The 24,882-nt window shown below is 32.7% G+C and overlaps 2 protein-coding genes across 3 annotated transcripts in view; one reads left to right on the top strand and one right to left on the bottom strand.

Annotated features, from left to right (window-relative positions):
* Positions 1-24,882, top strand: part of LOC129798799 (dedicator of cytokinesis protein 3) — a 74,530-nt gene that overhangs the window by 15,609 nt on the left and 34,039 nt on the right. For both annotated transcript variants that reach the window (XM_055842147.1, XM_055842148.1), the window contains exons 2-3: positions 7,264-7,505; positions 7,595-7,743. In XM_055842147.1, coding sequence (XP_055698122.1) covers positions 7,264-7,505; positions 7,595-7,743 — 391 coding nt within the window. The remainder of the gene's footprint in view (positions 1-7,263; positions 7,506-7,594; positions 7,744-24,882) is intronic.
* On the bottom strand, positions 11,597-23,822 carry LOC129798821 (innexin inx3). The gene is made up of 6 exons (XM_055842199.1): positions 23,526-23,822; positions 17,080-17,288; positions 14,021-14,226; positions 13,485-13,945; positions 13,118-13,271; positions 11,597-12,784 (listed from the first exon to the last, which is right to left on the bottom strand). The coding sequence occupies exons 2-6, from the start codon at positions 17,240-17,242 to the stop codon at positions 12,575-12,577; spliced, it is 1,194 nt and encodes a 397-aa protein (XP_055698174.1). The 5' UTR covers positions 17,243-17,288; positions 23,526-23,822; the 3' UTR covers positions 11,597-12,574.

Raw genomic sequence — 24,882 nt, 5'->3', positions numbered from 1 at the left:
ATCACGTTCACGAATTTAATAAGCTTTCCACAAAATTCTTTTGTATTTCATAATCTTTGGTATTCACATTTCAATTAATAAATCATCTCAAATTTTCCGTATAAACTGAGATTGAAAAGAATTTTAGCTAAAAATGGTCGGCATTGTGATCAGTTAATTACCGATATTACTGGTTCTAAACTGTTATTAAAATAGTGTGTTCTTACTTTTAACTGTTTTTATATCAAAGGTACCAATAACTTTCCAATAAACCCTAGCTAGTTCTGTACAGAAAAAAATATTTTGTAAAATTGTTCAATTCCTATGTGTTGTTTGTGAATTCCTACTGGGGATTTTAATGGGTTTGTAAATTATATAATCAATTAAAAAGTTCGTAAAAGTTTGTACTTCTTCATAAAGATTGTTTGTCCTTTTACAAACATTTGTTCGTAAAAGTTCGTAAACACACAGAAAACTGGACACTTAATGGATCAAGTGGCAAGTCTATGATACAATTGTCTCGTTCAAATCTTCTTTAGATCACCAGAATTTTTCTGGCGTTAACGGTGTTCGGATTTCATCCAGTGAGCTTTACTGCATTTGATTCCACGGGACATGGGACTGACAACCTTATCCCGTATAAGAAATAATTATAATAATGCGTATCTAGAAATCCCCTTGCGGGAAGGCCTAGTTCTTTCATAGAATGTTGTGCCAGCATTATTATTATAATAAAAACTGTTTCTAAATGTTTGTAAAATCCTACTAGGAACTTACGAAATGCTCGAAAATCGTACTTAACCCACTAAAAATTATATAAAAAATTGTACTTTCTACAAACATTGCTTGTTCCTTTGCAAACATTTGTTCGTAAGTGCTCGCAAACGTTCGTAAATTATTGTCATTTGTTTGTAAGGTTTTCTAGATAAACGAAAATATACATACAAATGTGCACAAAAGAATAAAAAATGCCCATAATGCGATCATGTTACGTTTGTTTGTAACAAAGCTTATGAAAAAAGTACAAATTTTGACAATTTTTTTGGTAAGTTATAAGAATTACGAGCATTTTGTAAATCATTAGTAGGAATTCACATACATTTACGAAACATTTTTTTACTGTCTAAACAAACAATATTTTTTCAGTTAATAATATCCTAATTTTTGTCAAAAAATTACATAAAATTTAGCAAAAATGACTTAAAATCATATCTGAAATATTAAGATGATTCACAACTTTTTAGTTCTCTCTTTACCATTTCTCTGTTTTAATGCATGATTTAAACTTTCAATTTTGTTTTATTATTGAGCAGTTTTTTTTCCAAAATTACTCTATACATTTGTGTTTGTTTTCTCTCGCAGATAGATTAGTTTTTTAATAACAAGATAGGCTGAGAATGTATTGAAATACAATTAAAATTGCAACATTTTTTTGTGTCCACCGCCGTCTTACAGTTTGCTATAAAATTCAAAAGCAATACGACAAAAAAGTTAGTTTTCAGATTAAATACATTTTATACTACATGTATAATAGGTTAAAAAAAAATAATAGACCAATAACACGCTTATTTTCAAGCGCTGAAAATTAATACGAAGTGTTTTTATTAAATAGATCAGATGCTATTACAATGAAAATGAACATTTGATTTAATACTTTACTGTTCTCAAGTGCTTTTGCATTATCGACTTTTCTTTGTTTTGGTTCCTGTCTCGACTGTTTTCTCTGGTTCTCGACGTGCTCTAAAACCACCAAATAGTCATGACAGGAACCAATGCAGAGAAAAGTCGATTACGTAGAAACACAAACACAGTGAAGTGCTAAAAAAATGTTAATTTTTTATTGAAATAAAACCATAAAAGAGAAGTACCTTTCATAAAATAAGTTTAACAATTTCTGTTCCTATGCCAAAAAAATACAATTTGCGCATAGAACAATTTTCCAAATTTATCTAAGGCCAATTCCTTATCTTTATTTTTGCCGGTTTTGCACTAAATTCTATATCCTTCGATTATGGCAAATTTGTTTAAGAATATTTACAAAACATTGTACAAAGATTCATCTATGTGAAGAAGATCAAGCACAAAATGTAATGTGCTCTAATGTTCTCACACTTTCAATATGAGGCCTTGTAACACAAATAATATGGAAGATCATGACAGTGAATTATGGTAATGCAATGAAGATTAATCTTTGTTATAAGCATTTCGATTGCAAATAGGTCTCTCTCATCATGGTTAATGAATGGTAATTAAATTGGTGTGAGATTCACTTCTGTTTGAAAAAAAGGAATTGCATTTTCTTTTTCTTTTATAAAATACCGCGTAGATATTCCAGCAATAATGCGTGTGTAGGCTATACAGTCATAACAATTGAATGCTCCTAATTCAGTTACCTAATTGCCACTGAATTTGCCATGTTGGGGCTCATAGAAAGAAAGAAAAAAATAAAAGAACATAGACTGTTATGAATCTCATGACCCTGACCGAGACTTAATGATGTATCTCCCCACTTTCTTTCGATGTAGAAAAAAATGTTATGTGTTGGAAAATCTGCGTGCTGTCTGTGTCTATTTTTGTAAGCGCCGCTTAATTGTGTGGGAAAGTCGCCCTCGTGATTTGGCCGGGTGTGTTATGATTTTGTGATGTGAGCCTCTTTATCAGTCAATAAACACTCCAATTGACCGCTCCATGAACTTTTTTTTTCTATTTGACCTCACACTCTTTTTTCGCCTTGTGCGTAAAGTGGCTTTCATTATAGACTTGTGTGTCAGTTGAACTAGAAAATTGTGGTCATAACACATCATAAGAGATAAATGCTTACCATATGTCTGGATTAATGTGACGACAAATGAGTCTTTAATATACTTTTTTGATATGACTCAAAAAGACTCTCATGAAAAATTGCGAGATAAAATGTTTGGAGTTGAAAAGAGAATTTGAAAAATTTCAGCTAAATCAAAGTGGAAACTTATTGTGAGAAAAAAACAATAGGATTCGTTCATAAAAGTTTCGAGTGGAAGTTTGTATCAAGTATTTGTTCTATTAACCGGTGATAATTGAAATAATTTATGAAACTTTAATTGTTAATTTTAAAGAAAATCTTAGAATAAGTATTTTCTACTTCAAATTTAAGATCTATCTTTAACTATTTTTTCTCATTCCGAGTAAGGGTAATGGACAATGTATATACGATGTGTAAAGAAAAGTGCTTTAGAAAAGATCCCTAGGGTTTCTTCTCTGACGCAGAAAAGGGCATTACCCGGGACGTATCTCCCGGGTTAAGAGACCTCTCATTTATTCCGAAGAATCCTCTGGAATTGATGATTCAGGATTTTTACTGTCGAACTAATCGTTGGGGATTCAGTAGTGATTGTAGGGGATCCTTAAAGACTGTCGAATTTCCAATATTCTCCCCATGCTTCCCTTTGAATGGAGAAACATTTAATTCTGCCCTTATCATTCAAAATATGGATTCAGAGTGATAAAATGAAGATAGGTGAAATGTAGGGTCGGTGGGTTCATATCAACAACCTCAATAACCATAATAAAATCCATTTTCGAATTGCTTATAAAAAAGTATATTAAAAATCGTAAAAAAATCCATGTCTTTCGATATCCTAAGCGGATTGCACTGCACCGAAAAGTATGACCTGAAGTCTTGCTTTATATTCGTGCAACAAAAGCTCAAATTTATTTCGAGAATTATCATGCTCTCATAGAGGATATACAGATCTAGATAATGGCTCTCAGACTATCAACCCATTTATTGTTTTTTTTTTTTTATATAAACCGTGCTACCGCGGAAGCTATATTCCCGAAAGAATAGTTCTTGATCATGGAGATAGCCCTATACCCTTGGAAATTTGCGCCATCTCCCTTTTATCTTTTAAATAATAGTATGACACTAATTTTTTTTAAAATAATTTTATTTTTTCCTTTAAATCAGGGCCAATGAGTTAAGGGGTTACATAGGTCACGAAAAAAAATTCTCTATATTTATTTCAACATAATAAAAAATTCATTCCAATTAAGCTCTTAAGCACATAGGGGAAGTGCTCATAATTTTGGACAGTCTGCATATAAGCATCGATATCCCAAGTTTGAAGTGCGATATTTTCAATACTAATTGACTTTTTTTGTTACTCTCTTTTCAGAAGGATTGTTTAGAAACTTGGCAAGCTATTTATCATCTCATTTTTACTAAAATTAGTTTTAATACGTTTAAAAATGAATTGATATGTAGAGGTGAATTTGACTCTTATTTTGGACAACTTGGTTATTAATTTTTACAACTTGTCTGTAAATTTGGACAGATAATCCGCCTCAACAGGATGCCCATTGTTCTTCATTTTATGAACCAATCTTACCAAGTCCTCTTCCTGTTCAAGTAAGGGAAACGTAGAATGTCACAGAAGCCCGGAAACTTTCCATATCATTCATTAAAGTGAGTTGACTTCGATACTCCAAGTACGTGCAGATTCGCTCATTCCCTGACCTTTCCGGGAGCCTTTCAAGGCATTTCTCGCTACATCTCTTTCGTAGAGATGATGCTCCTTTGTTTCTCCAGGCATTTGTCCAACCTAGTCATCACAAAAGCTAAAACTTCACGAAATTTCGTGAGAAAAACACCTGTCCAAAATAAGAATCATCACCTCACTGGTGAATATCTTAAAAAATTTCCCATTTTTCACACGAAAAATATAATTCACAAGGCAAATCTCACTTCAGGTCAAATGTACAAATCATCAGTAACGTGAATCAACACAATATTCAATGAATATTCAATAATATCACTCAAAAACAGCGAACAAACTTTGTTAGTACTTCACCAAAACTAAATAAGACTGAAGTAAGCCACGAAGTTCTGTCATATTTCTCGTAAGCAATTGCTCACACTGAATTTTCAACAAAGCAATTTCAACTCAAATCATATTCAAATTTTAACGTATTTAGTGTCAAAATCTTCCAAAAAGAACAAATATTTAGATAGAATTCATTTTTCATCAAATATTGGAATAAAAATCCATCATTTTAATCAATTTATTTTTAGTGTCCAATTTTACCCTCAAAGTGTCCAAATTTAGAAACTGTCCAAAATTATGAGCACTTACCCTATAAACAATATTTTAACTAAATTTTCTAATGTTTTCATTTATTTTTTTTTTAATTCTGCCGGTGCACTGAGGAAAAAAAACTTGGGTGCGATTAACTTTTTTTCCTCATAATTTTAACACTTTTTAGGTGTAAAAATATATCAACATTTTTTAATGTTAATTTTACACCTTTTTAAGGGTAAAATTAACATGAAAAAGGGTAACTTTAACCCCTAATACACCTAAAAAGCATAATATTTACACCGATTGCGGATCAATACTGCAGGGTAAAATAAACATTTCCAACTTTTTCGGATTTCTCTCAGTGTGGGAGCTGATTTACGGACTTGATGTTTAGCTTTTTTAAACTTAATTTACTGTGGACAAGATTACTCAGAATGAATTCATTTGAAGTCAAAAAACAAAATAGTTCGAACGAATCGTTCAAATATTTTGAACGTAGGATTAAAAAAATTGTATTTTTGGGAGAATTTCACAAGATATTACGATTTTTGACGTATTTCACACAAGAATTCGTCTTGCAATAAGAATTGTAATCAAGGAAACAAAAAAATCTTCGAATTTAACTCATCTGCTAATAGGGCTGTGTCGGCTCTGTCTACAGTGTTATTTTGACCTTAGAAGATGTATTTATCCTGAGTAATCCTAACTACCGAAAACTAAGTTTTACTCTGGAGGTTGGTTACCAACGCTAAGACGGCGGTGGCCGCTATCATACAAACATTGAAGTCTTTGTACACCTATATCTCTATCTAAATTTTGCTTTCAAGAGCTCTAGCTCAAAAGCAGTATTTGAAATAAATGAAAATGAAAAACAATGTTTGGGATTTTGACTTTCAGGAATTTTGACTTTCGAGATTTTGGCTTTCGGGATTTTAACCTATTCGGCAGTTCGCCCATTCGAAATTTTGGTTTTTCGGTATTTTGGTTCTTTCGGGATTTCGATCCATTCGGGGTTTTCGACGTTAAGGATTTTGGTTCGCACCGTGCCAATGTCATATGACAAATTTTCATAGTAAATCCGGGAGCAGGTTAACATTAATAATAATGTAAATAGTTCTTAAATTGTGCAAGTAGCTAGAAAAAGGAAAAGGAGTTTTGATTTAATTTTATTCAATTTCGCATAATTCTCTCGTATCATGCGTCCGTCGCCGTCTCAGTATTTAAAATTAAAAGTTTCATTTTTTTAAGATCATTTTCTTGATAAAATTAATTGTCTTTTTCAAACTCTTGTAATATAAATCAAGTGATGTAAGTTTAAATTCGCATATATGTATAAAATTGGAGTTTCTTTGTATTTGTATTCTTGATAAGTTTCTTCTTGGTATCTATGTAGACGAAAACTTCGTGTATTTCCGGTTCATATGAGCAAGTACTTTTCACATATTCTCCAGATGATGAGAAAATTGTGTAAATATACAAGAAGAAGATCTTAAAAATTATTTCTCTCTTCTCGATCTCTTCTCTTGTCGATGCTTTTTTTTTTCTTTGCGGCAAAAATAACGTATTGCGTTTCTAAATTTAGATTCTTGCCAAAAGGGTGTGATTTCGTCAAGAAAGGATTTTAATGACGAATAGAGAATCTTAAGTTCATGTTTTATAATGATAGCAGAAGAGCTTATATAATCTTGAATTTAATAACATTATAGCAATAGGTTTTTGAGTGTGCAATAAATTTTTTAAAGTTCATTGTACATGAAGAAAAAATTTTGTTAACCTCTATGTGATTTCGTCATTCTGGAGGGTAAGACACTCTTCTCTGAAGTACCTCTTAAATTTAAGATTGTTTGTGGACACACCTATGTCATGTTAGAGAATGAGACAGATAAAATATTCATTAAAAGAGCGATAGTATATAAACAGAAAAGAAAAACTTTCGCCTTCGTGGAAGAGGTAAAAAAGAAACTTAGAGATGTGATAAAAATTCAGTGAAAATCTCTGCTTATTGATTCATTCATTTAGCTCGTAACCTAGAGTGGCAATTTACACAATTTTTCATTAATTGATAGTTTTTTTTCGAGTTTAATTGGCGGAAAAGTTCATTAAACTTATGGTCAAAGGAGAACAAATATAGTTCTTATGGGATTTAAATTTGGAGCAAATAGCCAAAAGTTAGGCAATTTGGAGTGATGATCGCTGGATCTAGATCTTTGCTCTTGTTCTATTTCAGCCATTCACAATTGGCACGGAGATGTTCGCTGTGGTTTGCCACTGGATGTTGGTGATTCTGTTGAGATTCTGGAAGAATGTGGACCATGGTTTCGTGGCACATGTCCCAGGAGACCAAGAGTTGTAGGACTTTTCCCAAAGTCTTACATTCACATTAAAGATTTGAACAAGGTTGATCCAGTTGTGGCTGAATGTACTCAAGTTCTCCGGGAATGGTCGGAAATATGGAAAAAATTATTTGTGGTTGGTATCGATTGATTTTTATTTTTCAGTGGTTTCTTTTCATGATTACTGATTATTGCAATGTTTTTTTTTTGTAATTTTCTCCGTAGGAGAGAGAAACATACAAATTTACGACTTTAAGAAAGGTAATGCTTTCACTGTTGGAGAGTCGACGCGAATTGCTGGGACTCACCTTGACACAAGACCAAACACTGGAGTTGCAGTTGAAAGTTATATCCAAAATAGACTGGGGAAATCGGTGAGTCTTTCTTTTAAAATTAATTTATCTTAATAACTCTGTACCATGACGGCATAGAGATTATTTTTATTATATGGACTTCACAGAGAGAGCAGTATAATCCCTCGATTTGGAGTTAATCAAATTTTTCGACTCCTTAAGCCCCTACATTTTTTCGACGTCATTATTTATGTCCGTCTGATGAGATAGTGGCTTGGAATCTTTGGGGAACCTCCCCATAAGTTCATCCCAGGACTGTTAACAGGCCCAACTAACATATTAAGTACTTATTTAGTATTTAATAAGTTCGTAACTCAATGACTTAATTTTAAGTAGTTCTAAAACATCCAAATACTTCAAAAATATATGAAAATGAGACTAACGGGACTAACTTCAGCGCTTTGTGGCGAATAGCGAAAATAGGATGACATAACTTTAACACTAATTACTTTATTAGGGCCTTTGTAAAATTCCTTAATCCAGCAGTTTGTATAAAGGCTATATGAAAAGTACTTTTTTAAATACTTAATTAAGGATTTAATTAAGAACTTAATTAAGGACTTAATTAAAGACTTAATTAAGTACTTAATTATAAACTTATTAAAAAAAGATTCCCCAGGAACGCTATGGAAGCTATTGTGAGAAGACCTTAACGTCGGGGCGTACCTAGAACAAGGTGGCTGAATCAAATTCAGAATCTTGTCTTGGAGCGCTTTAATATAGTACCCGAAAATCTTCTTGAAGTGGCGGAGGATTGACAGGCGTGGGCTGCTAAAATAGATGTCATGGGCCGCGACCACGTTGAAAATGATGATGATAATGATAATAATGACTTAATTAAAGACTTTCAACTAAGTACTTTTAACCCTTTAAGGACGAGAGGATCAAAAATCACTTTTTCTGACTTTTTAGAGCAAAACATAATTTTAGAAGGCTGTAGGAAAAATTTCATTTTTGGGTCACCGGTGACTCAATCGTCCTTAAAGGGTTAAAGTAGTTGCTCTAAAGTTTATAAAACTTTTTTAATTCATTATATTTCTTTATTTCTCAAATATAAAACACGCTACACTTAAGACACTTAAGATGATTGGTTGAAAAGAAATATTGAAAATCTGATAAAGTTAAACTCCCGGAACACGAGTTTATGGGACTAAACTGCACTCCCGGATTATGTTCTGGTAGAAACTAGATAAAGGATTAATCGAAATTTAGAAATCTCTAAAGAAAGCTTAGATTGTCATGCTAAAGGAAAGTTCATACAGAATATTAGGATTTTTTTACAATGCACGTTTCCGGTTGGCAAGTTGAGGGCACGGCAATAAACGGTTTAACAGAATTTGAGGCATTTCTGGGCAAATGATGGTTTTCAAACTATTAGGACTAAATGGAAGGCTTTGAGATAAATCTACCACATCAAATTTGACTCCGTTGATTTCATTAATTATAATTTTTTTAATAGGTTTTTTACTTAACCCATTCCTTACCATGGTATTATACATCGTACGCAAATTGAGTGATTTTTGATGATTTATTTCTGGGCAATTTTTATCCGAATTGCTGTCGGGAATGGATTTTTAGTAACGTTAGTTATTCAATTACTTGAGAAAAATAGTCCGACAGAGATGAAAATACATTTTGTTATTATTTCCTTGCTTCGCGGAAGGTCATGTAAAACTTTTACTCAAAATGGCGGACGGAAAATACGACATCCCGTCGAATTTGTTAAAATTGGCCTCTTTCCTTTTTCCTGATTTGAATTCTAGTTGCCAATTGGTGTTCTTGGATAGTTACTCTATCTAAAGCAATAGAGTTTGTAATGAATTAATGCGCAGAATTTAAATTCAGTGACCGTTAAGACGTGTGTTTGACAGAGGCTCCCCGCGCCCCCATATGAGATAAAAATTTTTTCTTTTCAAAAAATTCATCTACTAATCTGTAGGAAACTAATCCCAAAATATTAACATTCTATCTCAAGTATTTCTGGTACATTGACTGAATGGGTTAATAATTGATAAGATTTTGTTTTTCTGAAACGTCTCAATTTTATCCTTTTCTATCCAATGAATGGTTGACATTTGTGCTTCGCATTCTCTATTCTAGTTTCCAGTTTTTGCCATAAGATGTCACTATCATGGCCAAAAAAAATCCTTAATTAAGTACTAAATAAGTACTTATTAAGCACTTATTTTATCCACTTAAACAAAGCTATTTTTTAAGGGCATGGACAATGCCTTTAATTATAGCATTGCGATAGTAGCAGCTTACTTTGTGTTAGCTGGATTATTTTCCGCACCCGTTTCCTTCCCATGCAAAATCATGTTTTTTGGGATTGCTCGAAAACGCGTCATGTGCTTTTTTTCATTTTTCAATTTCAATTTCTTCACGTTTTATAGCCAATTTCTATGAACATGTCACTGATTTGTATTATGTATCATCTAATCTAGGATGATTCAAAAAATTGCGAATTTTACGTTTTTTTCATAAAGGTTTTAGGAACTATTATCCTCGTGCAGTCATTATAAATTTTGTGCTAATAACATAACATTAAATACTCTTTCATTTGGTAAAAGTTTTAAAATGATTGCATTTGGTTTTATACCAAAACTAAAAAACCACTTAAGAAAATATACATATACCACATTTTTGTACGGAAATGTATGAGAATGCTCTGCCCTGCATATAATAGACTTTATAATGTTAGTCTGGTTTAGGTCAAATTGTAGCAAATGTAAGTAAATTAAATAATTAAATCCACTAGCCGAGTTGAGATACCGGCCGACTTTACCTTACGAAAATATCATTGAATCATTCCTAATAACGGTTCTTCAAGGTCAAAGGTTTAAAAGGCCTTTGAGAGGGTACATCTCAAACTAAATGGTCTCATGTTGGGCTTGTTGGAAAGTTCTTGGAATTTCTGAGAAATCTGAAGCGGTTCCAATCGGTTATGAACCGGTAATGAATCAGTTATGAACCAATAAATAATTTTTGCCCAAAAATCAATTCAATTACTCTTCAGCTACTTTGGACGATCTTTTAAGTGATTTACGAATCGATTCAAATTGGTTGTAAACCAATAAACAGTAAATGATGCGAAGGTATTGTGGGAATAAACCGACGTGAAGTTGCATCTCAGAGAAAAATTGCAAGGCTTAACCTCTAATGAAGGCTTGAAGATCGAACCGAAAGCTCTGGAGATAGTAGATATGTTTCCCTGAGTAATTGTTGCTTCTCGACGACTTTCGGATTTTCCTATTGTTGATGCGAAAGTACTTTTGAGTTATAGCATGTAAGTTACAAAATATGAGCGTTTCGCAAAGCCTGCTACGCTTTGCTACTCCTTTTTAGAAATTGATTGAAATCTGAAGTGACCTGGTAACTTCTTTTCGATAGTATCGTCTGTAGATTCTGAAATATTGAAATAATAGCTGCACTTTATGTACTTAATGTAAATATTTATCAACAGTCACATTCTTTTAAGAACGGTGCAATCATTTGTCTAATAACGTTCAAAATCGCATCATTATCTTAAGCAAACAGATACAGAATTATCTATACTATCGATTAGGATTGGAACGAAAAGTTATCATTCCACCCGTGGGGGCAAATTCTGTAACTTTGTGAGAACGTGAAAAGTGCTAAAAATGAGAAAATACCGAAATTTGTCACTTATAATTCTCCATGCCCATTTTTGTGACATTTCTCGCGATATTTTCGTGACACTTCTCAGAGAATGATGATCCAGTGACTCGAAAATAATTCGGAGAACAAAGTGGTCGATTTTTTTCGTGAATGTCACTGGTGACAAACTCACGAAAATTAGAGAATTTACCCCTTGAAGATCAATGTTTTAAATCGAAGGAAAAACAAAAATTGATTAAATTTATGTGAATATTTATTAATCACAAAATATTCCGGCATTTTCTTAGATACAATTTATCTTAAAAAAAGAGTTCTTATCAAAAATACGAAGAAATCTTCTCTCTGCAAATACTTATTCTCATGTTTTGTTTTTGCCTATCTACTCAAATTATTTCTATTATTAAGATTTCTTTTCAGTAGAATGGAATTTCTTATGATATAAAAAAATATTATTTTTATAAAAGAGACATACACATGCGAAATTTTTCTCTCCATTCAATTGCACAGCAATTTTATATTGATCTTTTGCAGTCTTGATAAAATACGATATTATTGTTGTGCAATACAAAAGTGAAATATGAGATTTGTTTTATTTTCTCTCTCTGTCTATTTTTATGAAGACAAATAAAATAAAAAAAGCATTCTACGTGGTATTGAATATGTAATAATTAGAGAAAAAAAGAACTAAAATATGATCTTGTACAATTCTGCGGGACAACTGCTACGCTTTCATTCATAAAACAATCGTTAAAATTTCTTAATTAAATAAAATTCTAAGAAAATATGGCGTCATTGATAATAATAAAAATTTTAAGTAAAATTATTGTATCTATTTTATGATCTCGATTGAAAAAAAAGAAGGGGAGGTGATTTTCATTTTCTAAATGGGAATGATAATTTCTCTTGTCTTTTCACATCGTTTTACTTTAATTAGAATACTTTTGCGAAATTTTTTTTTTATAGATATCACTTTGTTATGAGATAAAATGAGTTTTTTAAATGCTAAATTTTGCACATTTCTAACTATATATGGGAAAAAAATGCTGTAGAATTTTTTTTTCATGCAAAGGATGACAATTTGAATATAGGAAGGATTTTTGGCCTTAATATTCCTTCCTTACATTTCTTATGTTGATGAAATGTTTTTTTTTATATAAAAAAAAAGAAATGTTGAATGTTTGTTGATCTAAGTTCTTCCCCATTTCAATCACTATCAGACTTTTTCCATTTGGAGATTCTTCAGCAATGGATTGTTAATTGGATCCATTTCTAGGGCTGGCGGTGCCATTTCTAGGGTTGATGGGGCCGATGGGGTTACGTCGGGACTCTCAACAAGTTGATTGCATAGTAAGTGTAGTATATCACCAAATGATGCCACATTTATATTTTGTCCCAGTAGATGAAGTAGTAGAAAATCTCCAACCTGCGTAGTAAAGATTATTTTAGTATAATTGCAAGTTGAAGTTTGTTCACTGAGAAAAAAAAGGGGTGCGATTAACTTTTTTTCCTCGTAACTTTGACACCTTTTAGGTGTAAAAATATATCAACATTTTTTAATGTTATTTTACACTTTTTAAGGGTAAAATTAACATGAAAAAGGGTAACTTTAACCCCCAATACACCTAAAAAGGGTAATATTTACACCAATTTTGGATCAATACTGCAGGATAAAATTAACATTTTCTGAATGTTATTTTAACTTTTTCGGATTTCTCTCAGTGTTGTAACATCTTCAAGATTGATATTTTTAACTTACCTCAATTTTCCTAATCAGTGCCTCAATTTCCTGCGAGCTTTTATAGCGAAGGCGACGCCTAATAATAAATTCACGTGTTGTTGGCATCATCACGATGACAGCTGAATAGATGATGGCCATACCGGAAAGAACTGATAGAATGATAAACCAGAACCTGTGTGGCAATAAATAACAAAACATTTTCATTAGTCTCCATGGAAATTTAAAGTGTTTTAAAAGAGCAATCAATTTCTGTATTAAGTGCTAGCAATATTTTAAAGTTGATAAATAGAAGCGGTATAGGGGGTTGATCCTTGTCTTTTATAGTGCCTCAAACCTTGTAGAAAAATCTAGTGTTTTATCATCAAATTCAAATTGATAAACTTACCATAAGAAGATGTAGATTTTCTCATTGAGAATATTTAGTGCAAGAACACAGAGAGCATCGTGTTTCTGAATACTTCCCGAAGATCCGTATTTGTGGAATGTACATTTAGTGACTCTTGGAAAAACTTCCACCATTGGATCATATCGACTTTCTTGGTTCATATTGCTGAATTTGACGACATCTGTTCCGTATGTCAAAAAAGCTCCACCGAGGAATTTATCCACGAAAAATATATTTCCAACCACATTGATAAAATTGAGGATTTCGCAGATAAAGTATCCCGTAGCGTAGGTATTGTGCGTACTCAAACTGTCTACCATGTACTGAACAAGGCGTCGTTGTCTTGATAATCTCTCTTCGACATTTGATACAAGGAATCCACGCATTCCCTCCGAGATCATACGAACTTTTCCATCTTCAATATTCTTCCAAAACCAATGAGGAATGTAGAAGAGAATTCCCTACGGGTTTAGAGAAATTCGTTAATTGATTATCTTCATTTTTGACATTATTATGCATTTTGTTTCGGAACGTACCTGGAAGAAGAGCATGAAGGGAACCCACTGATAGTAGCTGTGGAAAGTTTTTTCAGCATTGTCATTTCCCAATCCCGAATGGGCAACTTCTGTGCCAATTGATCTACCATGTTGTCCGGGAATGGAGAAAGTATATGTGATCCAGCAGTATGTATTGATCACATGAGTGGGAACGGCCCCATCGTTAATGCAAGAAATTGGATCACCTAAAAGTACAAAGGCAATTTTATTAAAAAATCATTTACATTGATAAATTAATTGTATTGCTGTTTGTGTTTAAAAAACAATGGAGCATTTGTAAGTCAATTTGCACAGATTATAATTAAATTGTGTACACTCTGTGCTAAAAGAATCAAGGTAATTTTTAAGTAATACCAAATCAATCATTAAATATATTGCATTTGAGTTTTAAGTGCTTAGGTAATTTTCATTATAGCGAGAGAAAAACAATATTAACCCATTTAGAACGCTTATTCAATTTTCTTTCAAAGAGAGAAAAAAATATCTTAAAGATTTAATTTGTGATATTTGCAAATTTTTTTTCTACTGAAAATTAATATTCTAGCTAAAGCATTTTTCCATAGGATTGATATTTACTTTTCTCGAATTCTAGTGAAGTGTGACAGGCAGATAGTGAAAATTCACAAATCTTATTTTTCACGATTATTATCATGCGGAAATCTTTACGTAAAAATTATTCTTAGAAATATTTTTATTCACTTTATAAAGTTAGAAAATTCAGTGTTGAAAAGAGAAGGCATATTGACAGGAGATTCTTTTGAAAGGTTCATGATTTAAATCCTTTTTATTGTGGAACTTGTTTGAATGTCATACTTCTATTCAGTGAACCAAGTATCCAAAACTCTAATACTCTCAAAAACTCATAAACTCGATCATTTCTAATAGATTAACAATTAAGCGTATACTTCGAGAGAGAAAGCTATATGGATTTGAATATATAGAAAGCATTATCAGATCTACTAGGAGAAGGATCAGTTTAATTTTAGACGTCAATCTGGAAGAAAAGTTATTAAAGAACAGTTGAAAAACAGTTCTATTTTACTTGCACGACAAGAGAACACTTTTGTATGTGATACTTCTGCTCAGGAAAATTCAGTATAACCATGATAATTTCATAATAATATCAGCACCGTCGATTAAGACAAATTTAAATGATAACTGAACTTGTTGTAGCTGACGTAGATATTTATAAGTAAATTGCAATATTGGGCCCCTGTTCAGTGTTACGAGTTACAATAAAAATGGCCCGACAATACATAAAGGGTCTAAACATTTAGCTTATTTGGATTTAACAATAAGATAAATGAATCATGTATTGATCATCAAAGTTTATTCGTCATCTCAAACTAATATAATGTTTTGAAAATTAAGCGATAAATTAATTAAATAAAAAGAATTATACCCAGCGCACAATAACTTGTTTTGTAAACATGTTTCTTACTTTTCTATGAGGGTGAATGAAACCTAGATCTAGTCATTTCTATCACTTCAAATTTTGTAATTTGTTCGCAAAGTTTTGCAAGACAAACAAAAATGTACGGACAAATAATTGTAAAAGAATAAAAAATGCTCATGAATTGATCATGTCATAAATAATGTTTTTGAAAAAGTTCTAACTTTTATGAACTTACTAGTGGGTTATACGATTTACGAGCATTTCGTAATACCCCACTAGGAATTCATAAACACTTACGAATAATTTGCAAAATATTTTGTTCTGTATAGATTCGATAATATCGTAAAGTTATTTCCTTGTACCCGTTTTTCCTATTATTCTATTCTTTTTAAAGTTATTCGTTTTAGAATTTCTGTTCAGAATATTGCATAGAATCGGGAATCTCGATCACCAAAAATGGAGGAAAATTTAAGTAATAAAATTGGTGCAAAAAATAATCCTTTTAACTCATTCGAAAGCATTCTTTTATAATGCATTTAAAGTTTCCTAATTTGATCCTTTTGTAAGCATAAAGATTTGGTACTTTCACAAAAAAAAAAATAAATAAATAAATAAATCAATTGGCGGAACCAAAAATGACCCTTCTGATAAATTGGCTCATATTTCATCCCTGGTAAGGATCATGAAAGGTTTTAAATTAACATTTACGATTTTATAATGCGATTTTGACAACTCTGCTTCGCGAAATTATATAGTAATATGCACGGATACATATAAAGCAAGTTTCAATCGTCACGAAATTGAAGTGATTACAAATATTTCAACATTTCTGAATGTTTGTTTTGTCATACATGACTTTTTTATTCTCTATCAATACTTTAAATAAGAATTGTTTCTATTTTCTAACTATAATTTTTCTATCTTTTAATGTTTCTTTCTAGATGCAATAATATTGAAACTTTTGTTTTTTTTTTAGTTTTCGGTCTTAATGTATGTACGAACTTGTACTATAAGTAACACGGTTATTTCTTTAATATTAAACTTCCTACTTTGGATTAATTATGGTTTATCCCGCCAATTTTTAAAAATGATACTTAATGCCTTCGGCTTCGGCACACCTTTCAGCTATATAGGTATGATTTCATAAAATCAAAATTCACGTCTCTTTCTCTCACAAAAGATTTGCATAAGTCTATCGCACTCTTTCGGTCTCAATATTGGACTGAACTAAATTTAATTTGGTGTGATGTTTAAAAGAAGAAGAAGAGTGCGAATGATTAGGATAGACATATGCAAAGCCTTTAAGAATGAAAGGGATATAAATCTTGATTTTATGGAATTTTTCTTTCTGAAATTCTTGATTTTATGAAGCCATAATGGCTCCGGTACACCTTTTAGATCAGGAAAATTTCATGAAGCCGAAATTCGAAATCCTTTCTAAACTAAGCTAAACTAAACTAAACTTTTTCTAAACTAAGCTACTTTGAAATAAAACATCTTTATCACAGAATGCGATAAATTTGCAATCTGTGATATTCGTATTCTAGCTCCTCCGGATCTAAATATTGATTTAAAGATTTTAAGCTTGAAGGTTTAGCTCCGAAATGGCGGTTTCGTTAGAATATAAATTGGATTAACTTACCTATTAAATTATTAGCTGTGACAATGATGCAACAGACGAATAAGATCGCACTAGTTATCCTATAGTGACATCTAAAGATCATATTATCGATGATGGCCTTATCAATAAGATACCGAACTTTGACAAAGCCGGCTACGGCAGACACTAAACCAAACACTGCCATGTTTACTCTATAAAACTACGATGATAAAAGACACGTAGCTGGTGTTCTGTAAAGACACAAAAAAAAAGTAAAATTACTCTCTTGTCATTTAATTGAAACCATTAGTAAATGCTGCGTGTTGGAGTTGACCCAAATATTGTTGTCGCTGCTATCACACGTTATAATTTGTATGTTTAACATTTCTAATTTTTATTCCACCACAATAAGTGATAAAAAAAGACGGTGTTTCTGTGTAGGAGGAGAAGCGATATTAAAATTTGGGAATTTGGACGAGGTATTGTGGGAAAATTCTGGTATGTTGAAAGTTTTTCAATTAATTTGCGGATTTTCCCCCTGTTGTTGGTATACCAACTTATCCTAAAGGGAAATTGTTTTGTAAACTTTTTTTTTCGATTCACTTATTTCTGTATCTTATTCAAATAAAAGAGCTTGTTTGAGCAATTTTTGGCGATAATGGTGCATGGTGTTGAATTTCAGGGAAAGAGAATGGGAAAAAATGTGGCAATATTGTGCTTCATCAACAGGTTGTTTTCCATGCAAAATCAGCAAAAGTTTTTGCCCTCACTGAAACGCAACATGTTTGATTTATTTTAGTGGCTCTAGATTAATCTCTTTTGTATGTGAGAATCAACAAGAGCCAATTGATGCACTTTGTAGAGTGTTTTTAGTGCTTGATAAATGACTCCAATGGATTGGTGATGCAATTATTTTGACCTTGGTCAATTGCAGAAAATTCTCATGTCTACCTGTTGTTTCATGATAATGTTTTCTTTAGCATGATGATGAGACATCTTTTAAAGGTCTCCAATTGGCCCCTTTTGAGGAGATTGCGTGATTTGCGGTACAATAAGAGTTGAGTGTACAATTCTTCACAGTTTTTTTTTCTTCATGAGTCGTCGGTGTTTTTGTTCTTGATATCCATTGTTTGGTCACCAAAGACGTGCAAATAGGGCAATTGAACTCCTTCTCACTTTATTTTCTGGACATTTTTTCGTATATTCTTTTCGTGTCATTCTCCTTTTGGCCGAAATTTCTTTTACAGAAAAAGAAACTTTAGTCACAGCGTACGGTATATATCATTTAATTTTCTCTCGAAGTGGTGTTGAAAAAATTACAAGAATGGTAATTTTAGCAAACACCCTCTTTGACTCTTGGGAATCATTGGGTTCACTGACATTGTATTGGATGGATTTTTTTATGTGCAAAATTCCTTAGGTCTTGCCGCGTTTTTTTTTGTACTGCAATTGTTCTTTTATTTTAATCTTGACTGGTTTATGAATAATTCAGTTAAATGCATTCAAGTGGAGTAATAACGAAGAAGTTTCAGAACTTCTGTTGTTGTTTTTATTACATCTTTGAATTTAATCATTGCAGAGCATTACGAGGAGAATTTATTTAACTTAATTCTGTGGTTTCATTTGGTGACTTTAATTGTTGAAGATGCCTTTTGTGTAGTGGTTTTTGATGCTATATTTGTGTTGAATATAAAAGCCTTTCGTGTGATTTGTTTGATATTTCCTGTGTCCACAAAAGAGGAAATGATGATTTTCCACGTTTCTGGTAATTATTTCTATATCTGTTGACATAGCGGAGGTGGCGGAGATGAAAAGACTTGATAGAATGCTTGAATTCGTAGTTTTTTTTGTTATTCTTGAAATTGGGTACTCATTACTTTCTCGAGTGTCGTTTTGCATGATTTAGCGGAATGCAAAGATACGTTTTGCATGATTTAGCGGAATGCAAAGATGTTAAGTTTTTGAAAATATAGAATTAACCGATTTTAATAAGGACACTTTTCAGAGGCGTTTTAACTATGACCTTGAAAAACAACTATAGAGGGAATATTTTAACCTTCTGAGGACGAGTGAATCAGCCATGAATAAGAAATAAAGTTTTTTACTAACTCTTCTGAAGATGAAAAGCAAATGATCAGTAAAAAATAAACATAAGTTAACTGATCAAAGTAAAAAAAAATAGAGCTAGGTAGGGCTACATTGAAAACGCTATCATCATCATTTTCAACTGCTTATCCCTATTGGGTTAGCGAACCCATCCCATGACTCAGTTTAGCAGCCCACGCCTATCTATCCTCCGCTACTTCAGGAATTTGTTTGGGTTCGATCTCAAGGCGATATAAGACAAGATTTTGAATTTGGTTCAACCATCTTGTCCTAGATCTGCCCCAAAGTCGAGGTCTTCTTACAATAGCTTGCATAGCTTTTCTAGATCATCTTTCTCTATTCATGCGATGAACATGTCCATACTATAGACATGTGCAAGAAGCGTTGAAACCGAATAAACGTCAAAATAAGTTTGTTCAGGTAGCGTTTTGACCATTGACGTACAAGTTTCCTTTGAGGTTTTTTCGGTTTCAAACGGTTCTTGCACACCTCTGCTATAGAAGTTGTGATCTTTCAACTTGAAGAAGCAACTTCTCGAATCTTATCTCCTCACGAATGGCTACGTTCCTCACTTGATCTCGACGAGTGATTCCCTTAACCACCCGGAGATGTTTCATTTCGGAAGCTTGTACTCGCGATCTTACACTTTTTCGGTCACTACCCAAACCTCATAACCTTAGGGGAGAATAGGAATTAAAAGAGGTTTGAAAAGCGATAACTTAGCCGAACGACTAAGCCTTCCTCGCCACGCTTCTGCCAAACTCCCTCATTACTGCAGAAGCTTGACCAATCTACAATGATAGTTCTGCGTACATCCTACCATCCCTCGTGAGTAAGAAACCGAGTTGAAATCGGTTTTTTTTGAGGATATTTAGGTCTAGGCTTTTAGAAATATACGAAAAAATAGAATTTTCAATGTAGCCTCGCGTCCTCTTGCTTACTTATGATTGATCACACCACTTATCCTTGAAGTGTTAAAGTTCAAGAAGTTACTGTCTTGTATTTAGAAGCCAAACTTTTAAAATTTTTAAAATACAGCAAAAAAAAGTTCCTAAAAATCGAAAGTTGAAAAGTCCCTAAATTATAAAGCAGTCTTCAGATTAGGAGAGGTTTAACCCAGTTCCCTGAACTCTAAAATTTATAAACGAGATGCATGTTTTTGCAATTTTTCAAGATATTTCGGGTCATTTTCCCTTAGGACCCAAATGGACTCAGGCTGATCCTCGAAAGTATTTAGCCAGTAAAATTTGGAAGTAAAGATTTATTTTAAACAAACTATTATACACTGAGGGTTTAGAATGATCGTTTAGTGGTCTTGTCCGTAAATTTACTTTTTCAGATATTTTGCTGTCAAATTTTTCTTGAGGATCAGTCTGAGTCTTTGGACCCTTGATATAACATCTTTAATCTTTAGTCAAAATAATCTTTAATCATTAAACGAGCTTCAGACCTAAGGCTTATCCATATGGCTTAATTTCTCTAATTTCTTATCAGTCATTTCGGAAAATTTTGACTTAGGATTGAATTATTAATGGCAAATTATGTATTAGATTCTATAGAACCAATTGAATTGATTGCTATTTAGGATCTCGAGATCTGCGGGAACTGAACTAAACCTCTAATCTGGAAACGATTTTAGGTCTGATGGCACTCAGATAAAGATCACAGTTCTGTGTGATATAAGTACGTTTTAAGAATATTTGGTTCTACAATGTTTTATTTAGAAATCACAACATGACAAGGAAAAGAGAACTCTTCCTGTGGAATCATATCAATGAGGATGAACTATCCTTCTTGGTAAACTTAACCAAGAATTCGTAAGGGTTATAAGTGAATATAAATAAATCAAAAATGGATAGCATTGTTGTTTCTTTAAGTTCGAGGTATAATATCCGATTCCAATGCATTCGACGTCAAAATAAGAAAAGATTAATTTGAAAAGCAAATATTATGAAGTATTATTTATGGCAGGAAATTTTTCTTATCTCCTTTTTTTTCTGGTGTACATTTTAGCTGCTGAGAAATGTTCTTTAAAGACATTCTGTATGTGAAGTTTATTTGTATAAGAAGCAGACCATATGGCATTTTTATGTGGTTCTTGAAGGGCAACTTTAGGCTCAAAAAATGCTCCACAATTGTCATCATGATAAAAAAAAGCTATGGGTCTCTTTGAGAGTTCCAAATAGTGCTTAGAGAATTACAAATACGCTGTGATCATCAGTATTTCTCATTCACACTTTAAGATAACATATATAGTACTGACTTTGCTTTTTTTTCTCCATAACCAAGTATAAATATTTACACAAAAATCTTGGACTTCTTTGGGGGATTTTGTCTTTCTTCATGGAGATGAAGCTCTATTGTAATGTGTACTTTGGAGTCTTTGTTAAAAAATTCAGTCACGAGTCTTTCACAGCTTTTGTTGGGTTTCTCTCCTCCATTTTCAAACACTTTTCTCACCATCTCGATAAATTCACCATTGAGAAGTTAATTTTTATGAAATTTTCTGCTTGAAATGCATTGATTTTCTGCACAAATTGTGTTACACTGATGGAGATTTTTTCACTTTTGAGATAATTTTAGTGTCTTAAAACAGTGAATCACTATATCCTTCTTGAAAACTTTTTAATGAATCACAGATATTTTATGCTTAAGTATTCCAAGCTTCCTGGTCATGGCTGAGTGATTCACTTCTTTAGATGTTCAGAACTATTTTTGTGGTCAACAGTCCAAAGAGGTTTATTTCACAATTTCTTCTTATACTGCTTCAACAACACTAAAAAAAAACACTCCCAAAAGTGTGACAATGTCGTCAAATTAATTATTTTCTTTTGGATTAACCGTTAAAAGTCACTTTAGAATACCTTGTATAGCCTTCTTCGCATTTTAGTTGTAGATTTTCTTTGTGTTTTCACCAAATCACCATGATCTCGTGGTTATTATGTAAGGTATCTATATGAGAATGCATCTTTTAGTGAGGTATGCAAAGTGAGAGAACAGCGTAATTAAAAGTATTGGATGATAAATCGCGTGTTTTATCACTGTACAATTGGAAACATTGAAAATAATTGATGCTCTTTTGCCCAGAAACACAGAGAGAGAGAGAGATTCTATGCGTGTTCAATGCGGGTTTCCTCAAATGTTGCAATGTTTTTCTTCCCCTCTAAACTATTATGCTTTTGGTCCCCTTGTTCACAATATACAAATGGTGGAATTTTTGTGAATAGGGCTGAGAGGGATATCCGTTTTTGTGTTGAAGGATGTTTGTTTTACGCACATTCTCTTCCTGGAAAGTGATGCGTTTTCAGAAACATTAGAAACACACTTGAAATATTTCAGAAGTACCCGATGACGCTATCGATTGATTTTTTCTCACAATTTTTTATTGGTTTTTTTTATCTTTAGTATTTACTCAAGGTAAATTTATTCATACAGCAATTATTCAAATGTATTTCCAGTGATTTTTTTTTATTCTTTCAAATGTGGGAGAAACAGAAACCATGTCTGGAGATTGGTTTTTGTGTACGATTGAATTTAGAACAAGTTGATACTGTTTGAATAAAATGGTTTCTTTTTAGGTTTTTCTGTTTTTGGGAAAAAAGGGGGAATTCATTGGTTGATGTGATAGCCTCTTTTTTGTATCCATAGAAACTCTCTCGGTGTATATGCGTTGGGTAAAATCGATTGCAAGAGCTACATGTAAGATATTTCGTAATTGGGGAATATACCAACTGATGGAAAATAAAAGGTGGAAAATTGGAGTTTCACCAGTTATATTTCTACGGTAAAATCAACCAATTTTTTTTGTTGTACCGCTGAAGCATAAATCCTCAGAATTTGTACTATTATTTCCCAAAATTCCAGTAATGCTGTGTATGTAATTTTGAAGGAATCAACACAATTTTATCATTTTCTTCTTTCTCAAGTCATTCATGAAGAAAAAGTATGATGAGAACACTGAAGAATGCGTTTGCCACATAATCGTAAAAAGAGCGACTATTGGTAAAGGAAGAATATGTTGGAGGGAAAGAGTGCTCGTTACGAAAAGAGATGCCATCATATACAGGTCGTTTTGCCGAAGAAGGCGTCCAACTTCTTGGTTGATGATGGAATGTTATGTGTGCGGTGGAAAGAGAACTTTAGTTAGAGCCATCTGCACTCTAAATCCCATTTTCTTCGATGCTTTCTTGCAAGAGATATATATAACTTTAACACCACCATCTTACTTAACATTCTGGTCTTAGCCAAAAAGACCAAGAATAAGAAAAAAAAAACAAATTTTTCCACCACAAAAGTTCATTTGCTCAAAAAAAGAATTTGCTCACACACGAAAAGAAACACAGAATGTATAAAATTTGCCGGGATTCATTAATAATTCTCACCTAATTTTCACTCAATCGCGGGTCAAACTTGTTGAATTGGTGTCTTTTTTATAAATTGTGTATATATATTTTGCGAAAAAGGTGGTAAGAGGAATGTATGGAATGTATTGAATTTCAGATACACTCAGAGATCACACATGAGGGCAATTGATCCGACCATTGCGTTTCCCCTCCGGAGGTCTCAGACTAACTGAGGAGTGTGGTTTCTGATGTGAATTCCGAGAGGTTGCCTTCTGGTGCAAGTCTCTTTCTTCAACTAAGCTCAAACTGGTTGCGTTTTGGGTCCCTCGTTCCCCTAATACATACAGTACCCATGGGTACTGACTCACTCTTGATGTGTTGGGTATTTTACTGGTGGAGGGAATGAACAGAGACAGCTGCAGATGCCTATATAGTATGCCTTATAAATAATAGTGTTGTATTTTTCTGCTATATAGTGATCGTTCATATTTGATTCCAACAGCCTTTTCTCATAATATACATGTGTTGCCTACTATACATGGTCTGTGTTGGAGATCTCCCTTACATTTGGTTGGGAGACCCAAGCAGAGAGTTGGTATTTGTGTGGGGCTTACCTCTCTCTCACTCAAGCATTCTTTGATGTTTTAATTAGTTGAATTCACCTGAGAGACAGGTAACTCAAGTAGCGTTTCGCTATATTGCCGGTACTCTCTTATACAAAATCCCCATCAATCTGCCTCAATATTCAACTACCTTACCTTTACTACGGTCTTTAATACACGAACACAGGGATCATACCGATCATATTCATGATCGCAAGATCATTGAAAATGATCACACCGTGATCGGGTATCACCTTTGCCATATCTGGCAAATATTACTAATTTGCCTTTTATGCATTTTCAGAAATAGAGTTTCAGAGTAATTTAGTCAAGCGATCGTTTAATAAAGCGATGGCAAGATACAGTCTGATCCTCGAGAATACTCAGCTTGAAAAATTTAGCAGTAAAAGATCAGACTAAATTATTATACACTAAGGATTTAGGATCAAAACAGGGGCCTCTCGATATTTCATTTTTCCATACGTTTTTGAACAGAGGCACTGAAGACTATTGGCAAGTTTTTTCCTAAAGAGAATTGACTTATCAATCTGATATATTTCGAAATCGTGCATTAAAAGCTATCTAAAAATACATATTTCATAATGTTCGCCGAAATAATACAAGAACTACACGCAAATTTGTTGAAGTCGCGGTGCAATATCTGCAAAATTCTTACAAGGGAAAGTGAAAAACAGCTTCACTTTTTATTGGGCTTGATAGGCCCCTGGACCAAAGATTAGCGTTTTTTGCGTATATTTCTCTTAAATGTGCACACTTTGTTGTAAGACTTCCTA

This window comes from Phlebotomus papatasi, chromosome 1 (assembly GCF_024763615.1).
Source record: "Phlebotomus papatasi isolate M1 chromosome 1, Ppap_2.1, whole genome shotgun sequence".
In the NCBI taxonomy this organism is placed as follows: Eukaryota; Metazoa; Arthropoda; class Insecta; order Diptera; family Psychodidae; genus Phlebotomus; species Phlebotomus papatasi.
This window is presented reverse-complemented; position numbering and strand designations above follow the sequence as displayed.

Bases quoted from the DNA above. Each gene is read 5' to 3' on its own strand.
- LOC129798821 (XM_055842199.1), bottom strand. From the start codon at position 17,242: ATGGCAGTGTTTGGTTTAGTGTCTGCCGTAGCCGGCTTTGTCAAAGTT. The intron at 13,946-14,020 runs GTACGTTCCGAA...CTAAACCCGTAG, and splicing joins CCTTCATGCTCTTCTTCCAG to GGAATTCTCTTCTACATTCC. The intron at 13,272-13,484 runs GTAAGTTTATCA...ATTGCCACACAG, and splicing joins AAAATCTACATCTTCTTATG to GTTCTGGTTTATCATTCTAT.